General features: G+C 35.3%; 1 protein-coding gene across 1 annotated transcript in view; it reads right to left on the bottom strand.

Moving 5' to 3' along the window:
- UQCR-C1 (Ubiquinol-cytochrome c reductase core protein 1) overlaps nt 1-22,632 on the bottom strand; it is a 258,580-nt gene that overhangs the window by 53,931 nt on the left and 182,017 nt on the right. Inside the window, exon 11 of the mRNA XM_090403677.1 lies at nt 17,890-18,006. Coding sequence (XP_090259803.1) covers nt 17,890-18,006 — 117 coding nt within the window. The remainder of the gene's footprint in view (nt 1-17,889; nt 18,007-22,632) is intronic.

Genomic DNA, 22,632 nt, shown 5'->3' with positions numbered 1-22,632 from the left:
GGAGTTTTGCTAGTTAGTGACAGTGATCATGCTGTGCCAATCTGGGAAGTGGCAAAGTATATGGATGTCCACTCAGAAAAAGTTACATACTGAATTACAAAGTAGGAAATTATGAAAAACTATAAAGAACAGAAAGGCTTGGTCCCAAGGTATCAGTTACGAATAGTTGTTAGATGGAAAGAATACAAGTAGTGCAGGGGACGGGGTTGAGCATTAAAAATGCCCAAATATTGGTATGGGGAAATATTGGGCATAAATAGAGTTCAAAGAATAAATAAGTAGGTATGAAATGGATGTGTATAGGGTTTCTGGGCGGGAAGGAATTCCCGCCCGTTCTAGGGAATTTTTTTCGTTTTCCTGTTCCCGAATCCCGAGAAAATTTGGTCAAGAAATTAAAATAAATAATTTTAATAAATTATTTTTTATTAAATCATAAATTGTATTTTAATATTTTTTTATAGAAAGCCATCACAATGAGTAAAGAGTATAAAGAATGTTGGGAATATTTTAGAAAAGGTAAAGAATCAGCTCGTTGCCAGATATGCTCCAAAACTTTGCAATGCAAAGCATCATCAACCAGCGGTCTACATAGGCACCTAGTATACATTCATGGAATGAAAAGGAAAAAACAGTCTGAATTGAATAATGAGAAGCCAATTCTGTCATCTTCTAAGAGACAAACGACAATTTTACGTTATGTCAAGGGAATGGATTCAGAAGAAACCGTAAGCAAATTAACAGCCTTGGATGGGATATCAGTCAACACCATCACAAAAAGTGAGTTTATTATGGAAAGTTTCACAAGCAAAGGAATGCAGATGCCAAGTAGTCCATCTTCAGTTATGACACTAATACATAATTATTATAGTAAAGTGAAACAACTGTACATCCAGAAATTGGAAGTATTCAAATGTGATAATAAAAAACTGAGTATTTCAACAGACGAGTGGACCAGTTGCAAGAATCGCAGATACATGAATGTTCACGTATACTGCAATGAGACCTCTATGAACCTTCGTTTAATAAGAATACATGGGAACTGTCCTGCAGAAAAAGTGTTATCCTTGCTTCAGGAAAGATTAGAAAACTTTCAGTTAAAACTTGAAAGTAATGCGACTGATTACAAGTGAGGGTGCAGCTGTTATGGAAAAATTCAGAAAATTATCACCGACTATTCAACAGTACTGCTACAACCATGTGCTACATCTAGCTGTAACAAAAGTATTTTATGTTAAAAAGTTGAAAGAAGCATCAGTGACTTGTAGCAGTGATAGTGAATTCAATACAGATTCTGAATACGATAAAGATGATAACAGTGATTCTGAGTTAGATGGTGTGGCCCGAGCTGATCAGTATGATTTGCAAGATGATCTATCTTCTGCAATTAACAGTGTACGAAGAATTATGAAAATATTTAAATATTCTCCAGTAAAAAATTATCTTTTTCAGCAAGAAATAACCAAGAGTGAAAAGAGGGAACTAGAAGTCATTTTGGACTGTAAAACATGCTGGAACACAGTGGAGAGAATGATAGAGATTTTTAAAGATCGTAAATCCGATTAAGACTGTTTTACGAGAGCTGAAACTCGATCACTTATGGAAAGAAGAGTATTATGAAATATTGAGAGGTATGTTGAATTGCTTATAACCTGTAAAATTAGCAGTTGAAGCCTTAAGCAATAGAGAAGCTAATATTCTCACAAGTGAAGGAATTTTTAAGTTCCTGTTCAGTAATTTAGAAAAACAGAATTCTTCAATGAGCCAAATGCTTTTAAAGGAAACAAAATTTGAATTGGTTAAATGTAGAAATAGAGATCTTGTGTCACTCACAAAGTACTTGAGCAACATTAGTTGTTTATGTGAGATGGAAGAGGATAAATTTTTTGTGTTGTCAAGTAAGAATGAAATTGCACGATTGGCAAAGTCATTAATGGAAAGACTTTTTAAAGGAACATTTATAGCAGAAGAAGTTCCAATAAAAGAAATAAAGGCTGTCTTTACAGAGAGTTCTGATATTAAATTAGAATCTAATCTAAAGAGTGAACTGATAAAGCAATATCAATTTCGACATCAAAGCCTAGCCCTATGCATGCAGACAAAATATTTGCTTCTCTAAGGAAGGAAATGAGCTTATATGAAGCAATACGTTCTCTCACTCCCAACTTGAAGATGCTTTTAGATGCACTCTTAATAACTGAACCAGCGTCTACAGAAAATGAAAGAAATTTTTCCACATCAAGTATATTTGTTACAAAGCGAAGATCATGATTGTCTGATAGGGCAATTAATGCTCTGTTTCTTAAAGTTTCATTTTAAAAATGACAAATAAAAACTATTTGAAGTATTTTTAAATTTTCAAACGTATATTATTTGCATTTGTTTTCTATTAATGTTTAATTTAATAAATAAAATATTTAAATGAGACTGGGAATGTTAATACATTGTGTGATATATGTAAAAACTCACTGCATACTATAAGGTTTGGCTAAATAAAGTTTTTTTGTATTAATTACATTGTTTATATTTTGAGAAAACCTGAAATATAACATAAACCTAGCCAAAATTATACCGTAGTGACCCCTCTTTAGCACTAAGGGCAAGAGATGCCCTAGTCATGAAATTCCGGTCGACTTCCATTTAGGAAATTTCATTTTCTCTTTTTTTGCTTCGATCTTTTACATATAGGAGTGACTCGAAAACTCTGAAAGACTACACCAGGGCCACGAACCCTGGTTGCCCAACCTTCTCTATGGATTTTCTGTTTATTAACATTTACTGTTATAGCCATTATTACAGATGATCAATGGAAATTAAATAAAAAAAGATTATTTCAGGAATTCTTGAGAATTCTCGGGAAATACGATTTCCCGTTCTCGATTCCCGAAGGTTCCAAAATGTCGAAAATTTGGAAAAACTAGATGTGCAATCTTATTAAGATTGATTCTCAAGAAAAAGATGATGTGAAAGGAATTTTGTGTGTATAAGAATGACATCACCGAAGAAAATTACAAAGCTTAGGCCAGAAAAGTGAACTATTATATAGAAAGCTAAGTTTGAATATGAAAAGAAATTGGCTCTGCATGCTAAGAACAAACCAAAAGAATTCATCATCATCAAATTCTTGACATTTCCCTCAAGGGGTGTACAGGATATGATAGTACTACATGAAAAATTTACATCATTACTAACTTCCTATCTACAATTTTCCTCCAAATCAGTCTGTTACCTGTCAAGAATACAACATTGTCAGATCATATATTTCTATCTTCTAAGGCACTTTTTATGTATCAATACACCTATACCTTGGTCTTCCTCTGGGTCTTTTTCTGGCCAATCTGGCAGAGAAAACTTGTTTTGATAATCTTTCCTTTTCCATTCTGTTTAAGTAACCATGCCACCTGAGATTAGCTCAGCTAACACATTCATGGGTGCAAACAATGTCAAGTTCTTTCCTAATATTCTCATTTTTAATATGATATTGCCACTAATGCCATTTGTTCATGCCCATAAACTTTCTCAGAACTCTCATATCTGCAGTCTCTAGTCTTTGGTCAAGTGTTTTACTTCTAACCCAGCTTTCAGATTCATAACTTAAAATTGGCTTGAATACTGTCAAAACACTAAATCAGCTGTATATAGCTAATTTAATGTTTTGGCTAATTTCTCTCTTATTCCATATAAATTTATTCAGTTGACTTCCTACCATACCAGCTTTATTGATTCTGTTGTCTATTTCCATATTTAATTTACCATCTTCACTAAAAATCGTGCATAAGTAGCTGAAATGTTTTACTTGTTCATGCCCAACTTAAATCAAATATAGGTTCTCCTTTCACAATGCAGTTAATATTTTCAATGTTTCTGCCTATTTTCATTGTCTTTTTAATGCTGACCTTCATACCATTACAACAGTTATTCAATTTAGTCAGGGAATCTTGCAGACTTGTAGCAGATTTATTTAGAAGTATCACATCATCTGCATAAAGCAAAGAGCTGACATTAGCATCCCTAATTTTGATATCAGGTTTAATACCGCTTTCCATCATAATGTGATCCATATAGATAATAAATAACAGAGGGGATAACGTACATCCTTGTCTGACACCAGTTTTAACATTAAACCACCTTCCTGTACTTCCTTCAATTCTAACTGCTGAATTACAACTCAAATAAAGACTTAAGTATTGCTTGATACAATGCCCCATTAACACCATATAACTGTAGCGTTTTGAATAGCTTCTCTCTTGGCACTTTGTCACATGCCTTTTCCAGATCTACAAAACTAAAATACAGATCTTTGTTATATTCCCATGATTTCTCAGCTATCTGTCGTAAAGTGAAAATCTGATACTCACAACCTCTATTTGGCCTGAATCCAGTTTGTTCTTCACCAAGCTTCTCTTCCACGATCCTTCTCAACCATTTCTCAAGTATACTTGCATATATCTTACCAGGAGCACTCAGTAGAGAAACACCTCTGTAGTCCTCACATTCAGTATTATTTCTCTTTTTTTATATATGGGTACTATGAGCTCTACTCCAATCATCCGGAATTCCTCCCTCTGTCCAGGCCTTCTGAACTATGCAGTGCAGCCACTACAAGACTTTTATACCTCCATACTTGAGCATTTCTGGTCAAATATCATCTACTCCTGCTGCCTTTCACATTTCAGGCTTTTGATGGCTATTTCAAGTATGGATATGTATTCCTTCCTGACTGCATGCCTGCCTGTTGAGTGTTTTTTACCAGATGTCATCACTGCTTGTTTCATTTAGCAATTTCTCAAAGTAATTACTCCATTATTCAAGGAACATCTTATTCTCCTGTTTTCATGTCACCTATTTCATCTCTAATACCTTTTACAGCACGTTTTCCTCTATTTCAGCTTCTTCAACAACCTCCACAATATCTTATCACCTTCTTGATATTTATTTTCTATGTTCTTACCCAAGTCCTCCCATAACTTTTGTTTAGTTAGTTTTACACAGTGTTTAGCTTTCTTATATTTGTCTCTGTATTCTCTAAGAGCACAAACTGACTTATTTGCCAGGAACTTTTGATATGCTTTCTTCTTTTCTTTCACTACCTCTTTAACTTCATTTGTCCACCATGGAGTTCTGATTTTTCTATCCTTACAATCTCACCACATGCCTCTCTGGCTGAATCAATCAATATTTTCTTCAGGACTTGCCACTGAATCTCCAAGGTTTGGTTCTTGTTCTCAAACTCTTTCATTTTTTTTTTCAATTATGTTTGTATATTTTAGTCTACAGTTCACATCTCAGAGCTGCTCAACTTTTATTCGCTTTAAAACTGTTTTACATGTTCTTCTTTTCAATATGATATTCAATTTTATCATGCACAAGATTAAATGTTGATCACTTCCAATTTCAAATCCCCTGTACACTCTAGTTTCCTGTCCCATTGGACTGGTTATTACTAACATGTTGTTAGTAATAACCAGTTCAATGTCCTGAGCAGAAATCCAACAAGTATTTACCATTATTATTAGCTTTGCTCTTTTCTCCAAATTTTCCCAAAATATTTTTGTATGTCTGACAATCATTTCCTACTCTGTTTAGATCCTCAACAAGGACCAACTTTTCCTTTTTCATTGTGTCAGTTGCTTTCTCTAAAGCCTCAAAAAATTCTTCCACTTCTAACTTAGTATAACCTTCTGTGGGACCATAGGTATGTTCCCACAAATAAGTCTCATTGTCCAGTTCCCCATTCTGATATTTGCCCACATCACTCTACTTGAGACTGCTTGCCATTCAAGAAGATTAGCCTCGTATTTAGTGTTGAATACTAGGCTACTCCTTCTTTTCCTTGATTGTCATTGACTGAATATAACATTTTGTATTTATTGCTCAGAAAGATCTCACCAGTTTTTGTCTTTTTTGTTTCATTCACCCCCCTATTATGTCCATCTGGTACTAATCTAATTCCTCAGCTAGCGTCATTTCTTTGCCATGCTGACTTTTTATGTTGATAGTACTGATCTTGAACTCTGGTGATGTTGAGTTGGGTGTGTTTTAGGATTTGTTCCAGTAGCTGACTTTTCACCGTTTGCCTTGCTTCCCTGGCAAAAACAACAGGGGCCTTGTTTAACCTGGCGACACCCCAGCCATCATGAAACTCTGGCATGTTGTATTGTACCATCAGCCAATAAGAATAAAATTTGGTTGGCTAAATCCCAAATTGCCAGCTCATCCTCATTTGTTCAGTATCCAGGTAGATACCTAACAGGGTGCACCACAAGAAGGCGAGGACTGGACGTTAGGTCAGAAGCCGTAGCCGGTTCTCCGCATTCCTTTAAACGCTATGTGGAGATCTCCTTTCAGTTATACAGCTTTGACCCTTAAGCACCCCAAATGATCATTATAATGCAGGTAAATGAAATAATGACTGTGAAAGAATATCGTTACTGACTGTGGATGTATATGAGGTTGTTTATACTAATGCTTTCTTTAGTAACAGCTATCAACCCAAGGTACATGATATGGAACTCAATGCTATATTCACACTAAATTATATCACACAGACGTATGAGGAGGAGATGCTAGAGTTGTTGCATGTACTATATAATTCAGATATAGTGATTTCAGCATGGATGCTTAGAGAGTGTTCAACAGAACTGGCTGTGCCCCTGACATGGCTGTATAACTCGAGTCTCATCAGAGAAAGGTTCCACAAGAGTGGAAAGAACGTATGGTAATCCCATTGCACAAGGATGATTCAAAAACTGATGTATCTATCAGTCTTTGCATCAATATCTTTGAGAAGTAGTAGTGAAGATACTGGAAAAGTTGATGAGAGTTCATATACAGAAATTGGTTGACAGAGAATTTGCAATGAATAGCCTGAGTTTACTATGGGAAGGTCACATTTGAATAACTTGCCCACATTTTATAATAATGTTATGGTTCGATTAGATACGGGAATAGATACACTAAGATATTATTAGACTTTGATAAGGCTTCTGACAATAGAATATGGAAGGCTGTTGCATAACTTGGAGGATACTAGTTTGGATTATAAATTATGTTTGGATAAGAGGATGGTTGACTGACAACTATCAGAAAGTGGTGTATTAGAAGAATCCTTTCTTTAGTTTAGTTATATTATATTAAAGTTTTACTGAAACACGGTAGTTGTCTCCGTAATTTTCAAAAATGTAGTGTATTAGATGAGTCTACAAGAATTAAGATGATCAGTGGTATACCATAGAGAACAATTCTTGGTTCATTTTTATTAAATAGGTACATTACTATTAACACAAGAGTTAATAGTAATGGGAGACTTCAGTGCGCAATAGGATTAAGGAAAAAGTGCTGGGACCTTATGGTTATGGTTCTAGAAATGTGCAGGGAGAATTATTATTTAACTAAGAGTTAATAGTAACAGCAAGTCATAATTTAACAATAACGAATTCAGTATTCAAAAAGAGGTTTACCAAATGGTGGAGTCATATTTCTCCTGATTTACTTCTGTACAGGTGCTCAATAATTTTAGATTTAGTACAGATCATAGAATGGTGAGAGCAATGATCTTATTATCAAAACAGAAAAACAGGGTTAAGAGCATCAAACGATGCTCTTAACCCTGATAGATGGGGAAAAAAAAAAAAAAAGATAATTTGACAAAAGTGACTGCTTCTCAAAATCTGACAGTCAGAAACAGATGTACTTTGCAACTCTATTGAAACAATTATGAAGTCTTCAATTAAACCTCTAAATAACTCTATGGCAGGAAGAATGATAAAATCTCTCAAAAAAACTAAGATAATAATAAATAAAAGGGAAACACTAAAGAAAAACAGATTACATTCAGAGAGAAAGAGAAGATTAAATTTGCAGAATATGATAAATTTGTCAAAAGATAAATACGAAATTATCTGAGAAAATTCACTCCAAGGGAAATATTCAAGGCAATAGAAAATAGACCCTCACTTAAAATAGCTAAAAATGGCCTTCAGGAAGGCAAAAAATGGATTCCCCATCTTTTAGATAAAATGGAAACATAACACACAATAGAAAAGAAATTCAAGGCATTGCCAATGATTTTTACGAAGACCTTTATAAGCTGTATAACTTAATCAAATTCAACAAACAATATGCATGTGGAAAATGTAAACGTTCCACCCATAACAGAAATAGAAATTAAAACAGCTATCAATGAAATGAAGCGCAATAAGTGTCCAGGACCAGATAAAGTGCCTGCAGAACTTTTCAAATATAGGTTGGACAACTTGTTACCATTATTACATAAACTGTAAAACAGAATCCTAAAAGATGAGACTTTCCCTAATCTATGGCTGAAATCAGAAATAATTCTTCTTCACAAAAAAGTGAAAAATCAGATATAAACAACTACAGGCCTATAAGTTTACTATCGCATAACTATAAAATTTTTACAAGAATAATCCTCAAAAGAATTTGTAACCATCTGGATTCTGAACCACCATATGAAAAAGCAAGTATTATCAGCGAAAAATTATCTACAATAGACTATCTATGCACAATTAATCAAATAGTTGAAAAATATTTAGAGTACAATAAACCTTTATATATGGCTTTCATTGACTATAACAAACATTTGATTCCATAGAACATTACCCACTTTTCTCTGCTTTGAAATACATCGGAATTGAGGAAAAATATATCTAGCTACTTCAAATCATTTATGAGAATAGTGAGACATCTATCAGGGTGGAGGGAAGTGGCAGACTTCTTTAGGATGGAGGGAAGCATCAAACAAGGTGATCCCATTGCTCCCAAGCTTTTTACACAGCCCTCGAAGCCATCTTCAGGGATATGGATGGGGATGATTATGGTATTCGGGGGAAGATGCTAAACAATCTACATTTTGTGAATGACATCGATCTGTTTGCTGAAGATGGCTCTCAACTTAATCTGATGATCAATGAATTAAGCATAAAAAGCAAGGAAATAGGTCTAATAATAAAATATCATAAAACAAAAATACTGACAAACCATTAACATATTTCCATTGAATATTGAAAATACTATAATAGAATATTTAGAGAATTACAAATATTTAGGACAAATAATCTCCATGTCATATCACTTTGATCTTGAAATCCAGTGCGGAATCGAAGAATTACTGGTGAATGAAGCACTGGATGAAAGGAGCCCCATCCATTTAAGAAATAGCTCCATTTCTTTGCCATTCAGGCTTCGTATGTTCATAGTACCGATCTTTAACTCTGGTGATATTGAGTTGGGGTGTGCTTTCAGATTTGTTCCAGTAGCTGACTCTTTGCTGTTCACCATGGTTCCCTGGTGAAAACAACGGGGGCCTTGTGTAACCGGACAATACCCCAGCCGGCATGAAATTTTGTCATGTTGTACCATCATTTCGTATATTGGTTTAAGCCAATAAGAATACAATTTGGTCGGCGAAATCCCAAATTGCCAGCCCATCCTTGTTCGTTCAGTATCCAGGTAGATATCCAACAGGGTGCACCACGAGAAGGTGAGGATTGGACATTAGGTCAGAAGCCCTGGTCGGTTCTCCACATTCCTTTAAAGGCTACATGGAGGTCTCCTCTCAGTTATACAGCTTTGACCCTTAAGCACCCCCCAAAAAAATTCCAAGTTTGCCAAAGAGGAAGAGGAGTTTACTCGGAGTATCCAGATTAGACAGAATAAGGAACAACGACTCAAGAGACCTAACAAAAGTAAAAGACATCATTTGGAGAGCTAGGAAATCAAAATGGGATTGAGCAGGGCACTTGGCGAGATATCAGGATGAGAGATGGTTAAAGAGAGCAACAGAGTGGCTGCCAAGAGACGTCAGAAAACCTGGAAAACAGAGAAGGACAAATAATCCAGGATAGGGGAGAGAGTGGGAGGCCTTTAACAACAACATTAATGACTTTATATGGATTTAACAGGAGACATACAGCTGTTTGCTGATGATGTATATAAAGGCGGGGTAATCAGGGATGTGAATGACATACAGGAATTGAATGATTTGAACAGGCTGGAATTGATACTAGTTCATTGTTAGTAAATGCAACACTTGCATTTGCAAGTGTTGCCATTCCAGAAGAAAGTGATCAGGCTAGAGATCTTGAAGTTTTAATAGATAAGCTGAAGTTCAAGGATCATAAAGCAAAGACAACCCAGACAATAACAGCAATGCAAAAATGAATACTGACTTGTAAGAATGAAGCCTTTTTTGCTTCTTTATACCCCCACCTTATAATGTAGATAAAGAATGTGTGAACAGAAGACACTAGCAAACAGGAGAAAGAAAGTTGATATAACAGAAACTTATCAAATTCTGAAAAGGTCATATGCCATATTAGCAGATGGAATTTTTCATTTTATAGACAGTGGGAAAAGGATGAGAGAACGTGCAAATTGCACGTTCAAGAAAGAGGGTGAGAGCTAATGCAGTCAAGAAAGAGGGTGAGAGCTAATTTTTCCTCTCAGAGAGCAGTATGTGATTGGAATGGTTAACCTTTTGAGGTATGTGAATGAATTCAAGAAAAGGTATTACAGCTGGAGTGATGGATAGCCTCCCTGACTCCCCGGAGGTCTCTAATAACATCAGATCCCATTACTGCCAAAAGGTCAAAACCTCCAGAACATCACTGGAATGAGTCAGTGACGAGAGTAAGACATCTGTTCCTTGAACAGCTGAAGATATGGTTCCCATTTAATAATAATGGATCGTGACATGGAAGTATTGTATTATTGTAATAGCAAGAGAGCTCTTTCCTAGACAAATGGAACAGTCTGATGCACAAAAACAGGGTTACATGGTGTAAGAGCAAAATTTTAACTTAGGGAGAAAATATACAAATATACAAGTTCCAGAGAAATGTTATAGTCTCAAGTATTCAGAAATCATTCTAGTGATGGACATTTTTGAAGATATTTCAGGAGATAGATGATTCACTATGTCAAGACTATTTAATGTTAGCTTTTAGTTAGTGGAAGCTAGTTTTTACCTATTTTGTTAAGTACAGCGGAGATAGAAACTAAAAACAGAAAAAAAAAAAATCTTAGTATAATACGAACAATCAAAATGAGAACAAAGAACGAATTTAGAAAGAATACTAAGAAAAATGAATAAAAGGACGACTGAGGGGGGGGGGGAAACACCAAGATGGAAATGGTGAAGAGACCAGATAAAAAGAAAATTTAGGAAAAAGCAGAATAAGTATGAAAAAAGAATGAGAACAGAAACAGATGGAGTTCTTTTGGAATGATTAAGCATCATATTAACATAAAACAAATGTAACGTTTTATCAAATGTAATGTTCTCAGGGGCTCACATTGGTGAGTATGGGAATGGCAAACCAGAGATACCCAAGCTAGACCTGATCTTACTTCATACAATATACACTTGGTATAGCATATCTGGAGACTGGTCTTCTACTCTTCTTTCGCTCTACTCTCTCTTACTTCTTACTCCTTCCCCCCCAGTGCTATTAGAGCAACTCGAGGGCAAGGAAGCGACTCTTTCCTCTCAAACTGTAGTTTCCACTATCTACTAAAAAAAACAGCTGAATTCAGGTCAAGGAGTGGTGGTTGACACTTGACAAAAACTTAACCATTGAAACTGAATGAACTCTAACCAACCTATAGATACATGCCAGCTCGACTGTCACCCAGTCAAACAAGGGTCGTGCCCACTATTAGGGAACCAAGATAGTGAAGGTGAAAAATATGCTATTGGAACAAAACATCACCTAATAGACAGGAAAAACATAACAAGCATAGGAACATGGAATGTAAGAACTCTTCACCAGGAAGGAGCATTGGAAATACTACTGCATAAATTAGACAACTACCGATGGGAAGTGATTGGACTCTGAGAAACCAGATGGACTGGAAAAGGAGAACTCCACCATGGACAGTACAAAATTTTAACTTCAAGCAGGGAGGACAACAAACACCAAGGAGGAGTAGCACTTATATTAAAACCAAAGGCTCAAAACTGTCTATTGTCCTACAATCCTATCTCACCTAGGATAATTAAAGCAAGATTCAAAACATCAATCGGATCACTAACTATTATTCAAGTATACTCAACAACTTCGACATCATCAAAAGAAGACATTGAAGAGTTGTATATAGATTTGCAAAAAGCAGTACAGCAGACATCAAGTCAAGCTCTCCTAATTGTAATGGGGAACTTAAACGCAAAAGTAGGCAAAGACTGGAATACCTGGCCAAGAGTAATCGGAAAGTTCGGGTATGGAGAAAGCAATGAATGTGGCGAAAGACTGCTAAACTTCTGCTCAAATAATAGACTAACAATAACCAACACTCTCTTTAAACATCCAAAATCCCAAAGAAAATGGACATGGATATCACCAGACAGACAAACCAAGAATATGATAGACTATATTATTGTAAACCAAAGATGGAAATCAAATATCCTAAATTGCAGATCCTTCTCTGCAGATTATGGATCAGACCATAAGCTAGTATTAGCAAACCTAAGAATAAAGTTAAAATCTGGAAGTACTTTTATAGTCAAAAGGAGACTGAATGTAAAAAAAAACTACAAGACAACAATATTCTATGAAAATATCAACTAGAACTACATAAAAACCTGAAGGAACTACCAAAACAGAATATAAACATCGAAAAACATTGGTGCAAATTAAAGGAAATCATATTAAAATCGGCAGAAAAGACAATAGGTTACACAGAAAGAGAAAGTAAAAAGGATTGGATCTCAAATGAAGTAAAAAGGTTAAGCGATCAAAGGAAAAGCATGAAACTAAAACAGAACTATAACAGAAATGAATATAATAGATTAACCAGAGAAATTAGAAAACTAGTTAAAAGAGACAAGAATAACTGGTTAGAAGAAAAATGCAAAATGGCAGAAAAGCTATCAAAAGAAAATAACCTTCATGGATTATATAAACAAAAAGACCAAATCAGTAAGACACGGACAACAAAAATTATAATGATCAAAAACAAAGAGAGATAACTAATTGAAAGTAAAACAAAAAAGAATAGCCAGATGGGAAGAATACTTCAACGATTTATATCATAAAAACAGCTCCCAGGATATTACGATTCCAACCACCGAAATGGAAGAGGAAACAAATATCTTTACCAAAGAAATAATAGCACACAGCATAGAAAAACTCAAAACTAGGAAAGCACCTGGCATTGATCAAACACATGCAGAATTCTTAAAAGCAGGAAAGAAACAACTTTTGGAACCATTAAAACATTATTTGAAAGGATCTACAAAAACGAAGCAGTGCCTACTGATTGGACCAAATCAGTCATAACTCCTATATACAAAAAAGGAGATAAAACAGAATGCAATAATTACAGAGGCATTAGCCTCGTCAGTATTCCAAGTAAAGTTTTTACGAAAGTACTCCAAAAACAAATTAAGCCACATATAGAACTGGCACTAGGAGAAGAACAAGCAGGTTTCAGACCAGGTTTCTTGCAGGGCAAAGTATAATTGATCAACTATTCACCTTAAGACAGCTAATAGAAAAGACACTGGAGTGCAACCAAAGTTGCTACATAAATTTCATAGACTTTCGTCAGGCATTTGATTCAATCCGTAGAAGAGAACCATGGAAAACTATGGAAGAATTTGGAAAACCATAAGAATAATAAAGAATCTGTATGAGAAATCTGAAAGTGCAGTACGAATGGAGGACACCTTAACCAACTGGTTCCACACAGAGAGCGGAGTAAGACAGGGATGCAATCTGTCACCAGACTGTTCAATCTTACACTGGAAGAAGCAACCAATAAGGCCTTAAACAATGAAGACACCGGAATCAAAATATATAGGAAAAATGTGACAAATTTAAAATTTGCAGATGACATTGCATTACTTGCAAGCACAGAAGAAAATCTACAGCGAATTTCTGATAAAATAAAGGAGGAGTGTATAAAATCTGGATTAATCATAAATATAGACAAAACAAAAATTATGCAAATAGGAAAAAGAAGCAGGGGTGCTTAAGGGTCAAAGCTGTATAACTGAGAGGAGACCTCCACATAGCCTTTAAAGGAATGCGGAAAACCGACCAGGCTTCTGACCTAATGTCCAATCCTCACCTTCTCGTGGTGCACCCTGTTGGGTATCTACTTTGATACTGAACGAACGAGGATAGGCTGGAAATTTGGGATTTTAGCCGACCAGATTGTATTCTTATTGGTTAAACCAAAATAAAAAACGATGGTACAACATGACAAAATTTCATGCCGGCTGGGGCGTCGCCCGGTTAAACAAGGCCCCCGTTGTTTTCGCCAGGGAACCAGGGTAAACAGCGAAAAGTCAGCTACTGGAACAAATCTGAAAACAAACCCCAACTCAACATCACCAGAGTTAAAGATTGGTACTATCAATGTAAGAAGCCTGAATAGCAAAGAAATGGAGCTAGCTGAGGAATTAGATAAGTACCAGATCGACATAATAGGGGTGACTGAAACAAAAAAGGCCAAAACTGGTGAGATCTTTCTGAGCAATAAATACAAAATGTTATATTCAGGCAATGACAATCAAGGAAAAGAAGGAGTAGCTATAGTATTCAACACAAAATACGAGGCTAATCTTCTTGAATGACAGTCAGTCTCAAGTAGAGTAATGTGGGCAAATATGAGAATGGGGAACTGGACAATGAGACTTATTTGTGCCTATGGTCCCATAGAAGGTTCTACTAAGGTAGAAGTGGAGGAATTTTTTGAAGCTCTAGAAAAAGCAACTGACACAATGAAAAAGGAAAAGTTGGTCCTTGCTGGGGATCTAAATAGCAGAGTAAGAAATGATTGTGAGACATACAAAAATATTTTGGGAAAATTTGGAGAAAAGAGCAAATCTAATAATAATGGCAAATATCTGTTGGAATTCTGCTCAGGACATGGACTGGTTATTACTAACACCATGTTCCAACATAAAAATGTGCACAAATTCACATGGAGAGAAGAGGCTAGGTATAAGAAAAGTCTAATTGACTATGTTATTGTTGATAGTGATGTTTTCACCTTGGTGCAGGACACCAGAGTGTACAGAGGATTTGAAATTGGAAGTGATCACTATTTAGTCTTGAGCAGGATAAAATTGAATTTCATTGAAAAGAATAACATGTAAGAAAGTTTTAAAGCGAATAAAAGTTGAGCAGCTCTCAGATGTAAACTGTAGACTAAAATACAGAAAGATTATTGAAAAGAAAATGAAAGAGTTTGAGAACAGAAATCAAACCTTGGAGATTCAGTGGCAAACTCTGAAGAAAACATTGATTGATTCTGCCAGAGAGGCATGTGGTGAGGTTGTCTGCAAGGATAAAAAAAATCAGAACTCCCTTGTGGACACAGGAAGTTAAAGAGGCAGTGAAGGAAAAGAAGAAAGCATATCAAAAGTTCCTGGCAAATAAGTCAGCTTTTGCTCTTACAGAATACAGAGACAAATGTAAGAAAGCTAAACAGTGTGTAAAACTAGCTAAACAAAAGTCATGGGAGGACTTTGGCAAGAATATAGAAAATAAATATCAAGAAGGTGGCAAAATATTCTGGAGGTTGTTGAAGAAGCTTAGGAATGGAGGAAAGAGTGCTGTAAAAGGAGTTAGAGATGATAAAGGTGACATGAGAAGAGGAGAAAATGATATCCTTGAAGTATGGAGTAATTACTTTGAAAAACTGCTAAATGAAACAAGCAGTGATGACAGCACAGTGATAAAAAACACTGACCAGGCATGCAGTCAGGAATACATATCCATACTTGAAGTAGAAAAAGCCATCAAAGGTTTGAAATGTGGAAAGGCAGCAGGAGTAGATGATATTCGCCCAGAAATGCTGAAGTATGGTGGTATAAAAGTCTTGCAGTGGCTGCGCTGCATAGTTCAGAAATCCTGGACAGAGGGACGAATTCCCGATGATTGGAGTAGAGCTCTCATAGTACCCATATATAAAAAGGGAAATAAAACTGAATGTGAGATTCCCTACTGAGTGTTCCTGGCAAGATCTATGCAAGTATACTTGAGAAACGGTTGAGAAGAATTGTGGAAGAAAAGCTTGGTGAAGAACAAGCTGGATTCACATCAAATAGAAGCTGTCAGGATCAGATCTTCACTATATGACAAATAGTTGAGAAATCATGGGAATATAACAAAGATCTGTATTTAAGTTTTGTCGATTTGGAAAAGGCATGTGACAAGGTGCCAAGAGAGAAGCTATTCAATACGCTGCAGTTATATGGTGTCAATGGGGCATTATATCAAGCAATACTTAGTCTTTATTTGAGTTGTAAGTCAGCAGTTAGAATTGAAGGAAGTACAGGAAGATGGTTTAATGTTAAATCTGGTGTGAGACAAGGGTGTACATTGTCCCCTCTGTTATTCATTATCTATATGGATCACATAATGGGAAAGTGGTATTAAACCTGATATCAAAATTGGAGATGTTAATGTCAGCTCTTTGCTTTATGCGGATGATGTTATACTTCTAAATAAATCCGCTACAAGTCTGCAAGATTCACTGACTAAATTGAATAGCTGTTGTAATAGATATGGTATGAAGGTCAGCAATAAAAAGACAAAGACAATGAAAATAGGCAGAATCATTGAAAATGTCAACTGTGTTGTGAATGGAGAACCTGTGGAACAAGTAAAACATTTCAGCTACTTAGGCACAATTTTTACTGAAGATGGTAAATTAAATATAGAAATAGACAACAGAATCAGCAAAGCTGGTATGGTGGGAAGTCAATGGAATAAATTCATATGGAATAAGAGAGAAATTAGTCAGAACACTAAATTAGCTGTATACAAGACAGCGTTCAAACCAGTTTTAACTTATGGATCTGAGAGCTGGGTCAGAAGTAAAACACTTCACCAAAGACTAGAGACCACAGATATGAGAGACCTGAGAAATATTAGAGGCGTAAACAGATGGCATCAATGGCAATATCATATTAAAAATGAGGATATTAGGAAAGAACTTGACATTGTCAGCATCCAGAAATGCATTAGCAGAGCTAATCTCAGGTGGTATGGTCACTTAAATAGAATGGGAGAGGAAAGATTAGCAAAACAAGCGTTCTCTGCTAGGTTGGCAGGAAAACGACCCAGAGGAAGACCAAGATATAGGTGGATTGATATGGTACAAAGTGCCTTAGACGATAGAAATATAAGATCTGATAATGTTGGAGTCTTGACAAGTAACAGACTGATTTGGAGGAAAATCAGTCTGTTACTTGTCAAGTAACAGACAAAATCAGAGGGTACATGGCAGGAATTTGATGATGATGATGATGAAAAAGAAGCACCAATCTGAAAATTGAAATCAGAAACCTTGGAGGAGTTACTGAGTACAATGATGAAATTATAAAAGATATAAACAGACGAATCAGTCAAGTATCCCAAACTTTTGGACGACTTAATAAAATACGGAAGGCAAGAGACATCAAACAAGTAACAAAAATAAGAATCTATGAAACAATGGTCCTCCCAATACTCCTCTATGGAAGTGAATGCTGGAATCTCAAAAAGGTTGAAGAGAAAAAATTATTAGTTGCTGAAATGGGTTGGCTAAGAAGATTACTTGGAGTATCACTGTCGGATCGACTAAGAAACAAAGGCATAAGGAAATGACTAAAACAAGAAATAACAATAATAGACAAAATCCAAGAAAGAAGACTGCGATGGTTTGGCCATGTGACCAGAAAGAATACCATCTAAAGCCCTGAATACAACGATGGAAGGTAAAAGATCCAAAGGATGGCCCAGAATTAGATGGATAGACAAAATAAAAGAGGACCTGAAAACCAAATCACAACAAGCTACACCAAACTGGACAGAGTTCATTCGGCCTCATCATCATCCACACAGATGATGGAAGAGAGAAGAAGAAGAATGTACTTACCGCCCGATATCCTCACAGATAGGAGTAGATCCATCCAATTGAAGTAGCATATTTGTTTTCAAAAGATTTTTTGCTCTTGTTACTTCTCCTTCTGTAACACTTGTACATAAACGCATCCTAATGAAAATAGTAAAAGATTTTATATGAATTAAGAGTAAAAGGTAAAAATTTTAAAATGCAATATGTTCATCTACGAGGACTCCATAATTTTCATATTTGTACATTAATGTTCAAGCTAAAACTTTGCTAATACAGTGGTTTACTGTCTTAAATTAAGGTAAACCAATGTATTTATAAGAGAAATACAAAGGCCAGTAGCTACCTCTATGAAAAAGTTCCATCACACACTCTTAGCAATGTGCATATTACATAGATATGCAATACTGCATTTTGTGAAATTTTGATCAAAATGAATATCATTGCATGTTATTAATCTGGCTATTATTGCAGTTGAAATGTACACCAACTTAACAGATCAGGTAATTTTATAATTATATGTAATGAACTTATATTAATTAATATTTGTCATACTCCCATATGGGAAGATTTACTTTGGAGCAACTTTTATGACTGTATTTTGACATATGCTATAAAGTAGTATGAATATATAATATGAATCATATTACAAAAATGATCCAAGTTGTTGAACTTCAGAAGTAGCTATTTGGATCATGAAGTCTTGAGATTTTTTTTTTTTTTTTTTGCTCACACCCATTATTTGCAAATTTATAGTACATTTTGAACCATGGTTGGGTTTAGGATTTTTTTCTATTTTTATCACTTTTTATATATATATATTCTCATAATTATCGATCATATATATATATATCCATGTTTTTTTGACTGACAAACCGAAAAACAGACAACAAGTTAATTTAATGAAGCACACAACCTGTTTCGTCCAAAATGACTTCTTCAGGTGTGGGAACAGTTAAAGCAAATGAAAAAACCATAAAAACACTGTACCATTATAATAACAGACGTAAACTGAGGTTAATTTGAATTATCGTTATAGTCTGTGCTATAGTGCTATTGTTGTTTCTATGCGAGTTCATGTGTACGCCAGTATCTAATGGCAGAACTATGCAAGTCAGGTAGACTATAACAAAGGTTGATGTGAGAAGAGTCTAAGATAATTTCTTTGGATTCAACTATGCAACGTTCCACTTCGTCGTGACAAATACAAATGTTTAATGTTGCATTCCAATCTATTTTGTGTTGGTGGCCTTCATCATTTGTGTTCACTGAGAATAACATGTGACTTGAGAGTGCACTTACTCTGATTCTATTGTATGAGATGTCTCTCTGGTGCTCCTCTAGCCGTAGGAGGATTGACTTCTCAGTCTGGCCTCCCACAATCACATATTATTTTATATACACTGGGGAACTGAAGATGGTTATGAGCTTGTTTTGGGTGGCTTAGAACTGACCTTAGTTTTGGAAGAGTTGAAAAACACATTTTTATATTCAATTTTTTCAAAATTCTTCCTAGTTTCTGGGCGAGCAAGCTGATGTAAGGTAAAGAAATATAACCCTTGGGATTGTTAGGAATCTCTGTATTGTTTTCAGGGCACTGGTATTGCCTCTTGATGTCTTTGGAAGAGTATCCATTATTAGAGAAAGTTCTTTCTAGATATTTTAGTTCATTTTTTAGTTCTTCTTCATCGAACAATACTGAGCATGCACGGGGCCAATGTGGAAATGATGCCTAACTTTTGTGCAGGATAGTGATGTGAGGATGCATGTAGGTATCTGTGTGTGTTGATTTCCTGAAGATTGAGATTTTTTAAGAATCAGACATCTTAGTAAGTTTCATGTCAAGAAATGAAAGGGAACCATTTTCTTCAATCTCGACGGTGAATTTTATGTCTTGGTGGAAGTTGTTTAAATGATTTAGAAAGATGTAAAGATTCTCCACACCATGCTCCCAAATAAGGAATCGTCCAAATAGCGGAGCCATGTTCTAGGTTTTAATGTTGCTTTAGAGATGTCTTTTTCCTCGAAATCCTCGAAGAGGTTTTTGAGGAAAAAGTATTCCTACACCTGAAGAAGTCATTTTTGACGAAACATGTTGTGTGCTTCATTAAATTAACGTATCTGTTTTCTCGGATTCAGTCGATCAGAAAAACAAACATATCTAATGATGATTTTATAATAGCCTTTTGTTGGTAGAAGCAACATAAGATGTTTGTGATTGTCTCTGAAAATACTAGTGGTGGTGTTGGGTGGTAGATGGCAGATTAAGGTGGAGACAGCTGTAGAGTAGGTACCCTCCCTTGATGAGTCTTTGAATTCCCTGGAGGTGTCACACATAATAATAATAATAATGTGCTATGGGTTTCATGTAATACATTAATAAAGAACAAGAAACAATGAAGCTTTTTTTTGAAGATCAAAATTTCTAATAAAGCATAAAACTAGCAGAGCTCAGAGAATAAGATCTTAGCCTGGTATAAGACCACCACCATGCTTATTGGAGGCCAGAAGTAGCTTGAAAGAGTTCCAGTTTGGTCTTCAGAGTATGCAAAAATGCTTAGCCCACTCATATTACAAAATGCACTACATGTTTGCAGACAGCCTTTTGTGGGTAGAAGCAACATAAAATAAAAGGGACTGAGAAAAATAAGTGACTAGATTTTGCAAGTAATTCTATTCTTTTATAGGTGCTGAATGTTGTTAATATACATCACTGATTATATATGGGGAAGCAACTGCAGATTCAAGTACTGTATGTCATGAAAAATAAGAAATAAAGGTAGAGATTACATTCACGACTAATCATTAAGTGATAATACAAAAACTTGTATTGATGATTTCCATAAGTAGAAAGGTAAGCAGTTCATTAGAAAAAAATAGCTAATAAGTCAGAGATAACAATCACATTGTTTAGAAAACTGGGATACAATAAAGCTGGTGTACATTGGATCTATGTCAACAGAATAGTGAATAGGTGAGACTAAATTTTTTTTGTGTTTCCTGTGCATGAAAGGTTGTAAAACCATAGGGGGGGGGGGAACTAAGGAATATTATTATTAATTTTTTATTATCTATTTTTAACAGTTTGGAAACCCAGAGGCCTAACATTGGACTTTTTTAAGCCACTTCAGACTTGTAATAAAGGGTTGTAATCTCACACCAAGACAATGAAATTAATTTCCCACCTATTGCTAACTGTTTCAACATTAATGTTTTTGAAATAGTGACTTGGGGACTTTTGGGATAATGATTTGGAAATGAAAATTCACTGTATCGAATATCACAGCACTATTTCACCAAAGGCCAAAAAACTTCAAACTTAATCCTCTGCCAGAAAGCGCATGCCATCTTTTGGGACAACAAAGGTGTCAAAGGGTAAAAATGTCACAAGGCTATGCAATGGAGAAAACTGAAACAAAAAAATCAATCATGTTCATAGTGAGAAACAGACAATGCTTTTGCAACATGTTAATGCAAGGCCACCCATTTCAACAGTTACTGAAGATATGAAGTGAAACATCCTCCCTACTGCCTGGACCTACCTCCAATGAACCTCTGGTTATTTCCTAAATTAAAGACAACTTGGGGGACCCATTTAAAAATGATGAATGGGTCAAAACAGAAGTGAAAACAACCTAAAGATAACTTTGAAACAATTGTTAGATGGTGCAAATGTGTATTGCAAGGGAGAGAAAAATAAAACTTCATTATTATTTTTACCTTATATCTCTTTTGGATTGGAATTATTACAATAGATATTAATTTCAGAATCCCGTCTTCCTCCCCATTACCACAACGAGTAATTTATGTTTCCTTAGTGTAGTTAGTTCAATTAGCCAAATAGTGGCTTAATGTACGTCTATAAAAATAAAAAAGTATACCTCACTAATATTATAAAATCATTAGCTTGAAGTATACTCTTTAAAACAGCAGTTTTATTAAATGTATTCGTGTGAATTATTATTATGCGAAGCATGTCCAGAAAGTAAGGTCCATTCAGAATTTATTGCCAAATAAGATATGGGAAAGGGATCATATACATGCATTAGCGAGAAGTAAAATTGACCATTTTACTTTCGTTGTGTTATTGTTTGTTGTCTTCTACGAATAATTTATAACAAGTGCCATGATAAAATATCTCACCAGTTTTGAGGTTTGTAGTGTTACACAATTTTAGTTGGCAGAAAACAGTAGTTCTGCAGAAATTCACTGATGAACCTTACTGAAAAGTAAGGTTTACGAGCTTACAGTAAAGTGACAGTAAGGTCAGGCAATGGTGTCATTTATTTAAAGAAGAATGCAACAATGTTCACAACAAAGAGCATAGTGGCTAGCCAATGTGGTGATAGATGATTTGGTGGAAAGAGTGAACAGAAAATTCATAAGAATCATCATTCCACAATCACAGAAATTCCTGGAAGTTTTGTGTTCAGTCATTCATTAAATTGTGTCAGAAAAGCCGGGGCATAAGAAATTATGTGCCAGATGGGCCCCAAAAATGATGACCGATACGCATAAACAGCAAAAAGTGGAATCAGGTCAAAAAATTCTGGATTGTTACGAAAATGAAGGAGATGAGAACTTTTTTCTCGTTTCATGACTGGTGAGGAAATGTGGATTTCATAAACAAATGTCAAGTCAAAACAACAATCAGTGCAATGGTACCATTCATCATCTCTGAAAGCAAAACATTCAAATGGGCACTGTCGGTATAAAAAAAAATGGCCACTGTCTTCTGGGACCAAAAAAGGAATCACCTTCAGTGAG

The sequence above is a fragment of the Typopeltis vanoorti genome, chromosome 2 (assembly GCF_054136105.1).
Source record: "Typopeltis vanoorti isolate ZY-2024b chromosome 2, IOZ_Tvanoo_1.0, whole genome shotgun sequence".
NCBI classification, from domain to species: domain Eukaryota; kingdom Metazoa; phylum Arthropoda; class Arachnida; order Uropygi; family Thelyphonidae; genus Typopeltis; species Typopeltis vanoorti.
This window is presented reverse-complemented; position numbering and strand designations above follow the sequence as displayed.